The sequence below is a fragment of the Saccostrea cucullata genome, unplaced genomic scaffold (genome assembly GCF_032062105.1).
Source record: "Saccostrea cucullata isolate Sc308-1 unplaced genomic scaffold, CSIRO_AGI_Scuc_v1 ctg204, whole genome shotgun sequence".
Taxonomy (NCBI): domain Eukaryota; kingdom Metazoa; phylum Mollusca; class Bivalvia; order Ostreida; family Ostreidae; genus Saccostrea; species Saccostrea cuccullata.
The window spans coordinates 739,189-741,558 of NW_026940736.1; the positions used below are offsets into that span (position 1 = coordinate 739,189).

Here is a 2,370-nt window from a genome sequence, read left to right on the forward strand (position 1 = left end):
AAGTCCTATTTCGGGTGAAAGGGGGGATCCAACTTCGATCAGTCCTAATTTTTTTTTCCAAATATACAACATTGCCCTTATACTTCAGCAAAAAGTGGGGCGGAATTTCAATGAACATTATCTATGATGAAGTTATTTCGGAAAAAGAGGAACCCAGACCCCCCCCCTCTCATATAATGTGTCTGTAATTCGTCCTAATTAATCAGGACCCCCCTTCCCAGTCGTGAAAACACGGTTATCAACTTTGACATAATGTAAATGTATTTTACAGCACGTATTGAACATTTGTAATCAACGTGCTGAAGAGTTAACACAATGTAAAGACAATTTGAAATAACATAAGAAAGAGTTAACATATTCTCATTAAATATCCACATAACGGAATGGAGTTTTGACATAATGTAATAAAGTTTTGATATAATATGGAACGCCGGGACTGTCTCCATAATGTATGTTCACATTATGTTATAAAACTTTTTAAATCACGTAATATAGCACTGGCATAAAGGTAAGATGTATTCACCTCACATTATGATGACCTCGGCGTAAAATAAAGATACTTTAACATCACGTAATAATGGTTTGTAATAACAGAAATATACATTCACAAAAGGGAATGGACTTTGACTTAACATAATGATAAATTTTATCATAGAACACATGTAAAACGAAATGAAATTTTGACCGCACATATTAAAGAAATGAAATAATATAAAGAAATATTCATTTCACATGATAAAGTTTTTACACAATGTAAACATATTTTCACTCCACATAATGAACTTCGGACTTTAAGTTATAAAGTGATGACATTATGGAAGAAAGTGTTTACTTCATGTAATGCAGCATTGACATGATGTAAAGATATTTTTACATCACCCATAAAAAGTTGACAAAACGTAAAGATATGTTCACAACACGTAATGATAGATTGACATAATGAGGGCATAGTTTTATGCTATAAGGCAGTGATGGCGTTCCATAAAAATTAAATTAAATGATTCCTCGTCCATTTTAACTAGAATTACTTACTCTGCCACATTCTTCCGAAAGTTTCAATATTCTAACTTTCGTGCCCAAACCTTTCATGTAATGTAATAAGCTTTACCTTTTAAGTTATAGTTTGGGGTTCTAATATTGATCTAAAAGATTTTCTGAATTTTTTTCTATTTTTTTTTAACAAACTTATTCATATGTACATTTTATTCTTTTATTCAGTAAACTTTTAAACATGGCTTCGGGGTTTGCTCAGCACTACGTGGAATGTACAACATGCGATAGCAATGCTGAATACTACTGCAACACTTGTCAGTTTGACTTGTGTCAGGCCTGCAAAGAGACCCATCAGCGAAAGAAGAAAACGGAAAACCATGAGGTCGTTCTGTATAGAGAAAGAGAAGATAAAGTACAAGAAAGGTGCAGCACGCATAGTGACAAAATATACAACGCTTGCTGCAAAGAATGCGAACTACCCGTATGTATAAAATGTATAACAGAAAGCCATTCGTGTCACGCCATTGTGGAAATTGAAGACATTTTCAATCAGAAGCTTGAAGTGTTTAACAAACAAATACAAGACTTGAAAGAAAAAATAATTCCACAATGTGAGGATGTTCAAAAGAATATAAGCAAAGAAATTGAAAACTGCAGGAAAACACTCTCACAAATTCGATCAGATTTATTAACTACCGCTCAATCCATTAAAGACCTAGTGGACTTCATACTTAAAGAGAAAACGGAAAAAGTAAGTAAACTTGAAGAAAGTCTTATGAAGGAATTGCAATCTCGTGAAAAAGAGATGAAGACATACACCAACGGTCTGAATTCCATCATCGAAGATTTCGAAGATCTAAGGAGAACAGACAAAAAGGCCGAGTTTATCATTAAACACAAAGAAAAATTACAAATAATCCCCTTACAGTCGCTTGGTACCATGTTTTATACTCCGCCTCCATCATTCACGCCGTGTCCTGTATCCAAGGAGCAGATAGAGAAATTGTCTGGGGATATTGTTGAAGAGTCACAAAAACCTATACCCGGTACATCAGATCTGCATCACCTTGTTCATAAAGCGAGTTTTTTCCCAGTTTTGAAATAGCCAAAACTTCTGAAGAAATTGGTGATATTGGTGTGTCCGGTGTTAATGTCATATGCCATTTTGTTTTCCAAGATGAAAATACTTTCTGGGTCAATGATGGGACCGGATGTCTAAAACAGACAGACTTGCAAGGAAAAATATTACAGACGATCAAACCTGCCTCTAATGGAGACGACATTCATACATTCACATGTCACAGAGCAATCACCCAAGTTAATTAATTGTAAATGAGAGAGTTAGAAGTTCTGATAGGTTGCAGGTGCGCGGCGCAG

General features: G+C 34.7%; 1 protein-coding gene across 1 annotated transcript; it reads left to right on the forward strand.

Annotated features, from left to right (window-relative positions):
- Positions 1–1,231: 1,231 nt before the first annotated feature.
- Positions 1,232–2,098, forward strand: LOC134256193 (RING finger protein 207-like). Its single transcript, XM_062738842.1, has one exon. The coding sequence runs from the start codon at positions 1,232–1,234 to the stop codon at positions 2,096–2,098; it is 867 nt and encodes a 288-aa protein (XP_062594826.1).
- The last annotated feature ends 272 nt before the right edge of the window (positions 2,099–2,370 follow it).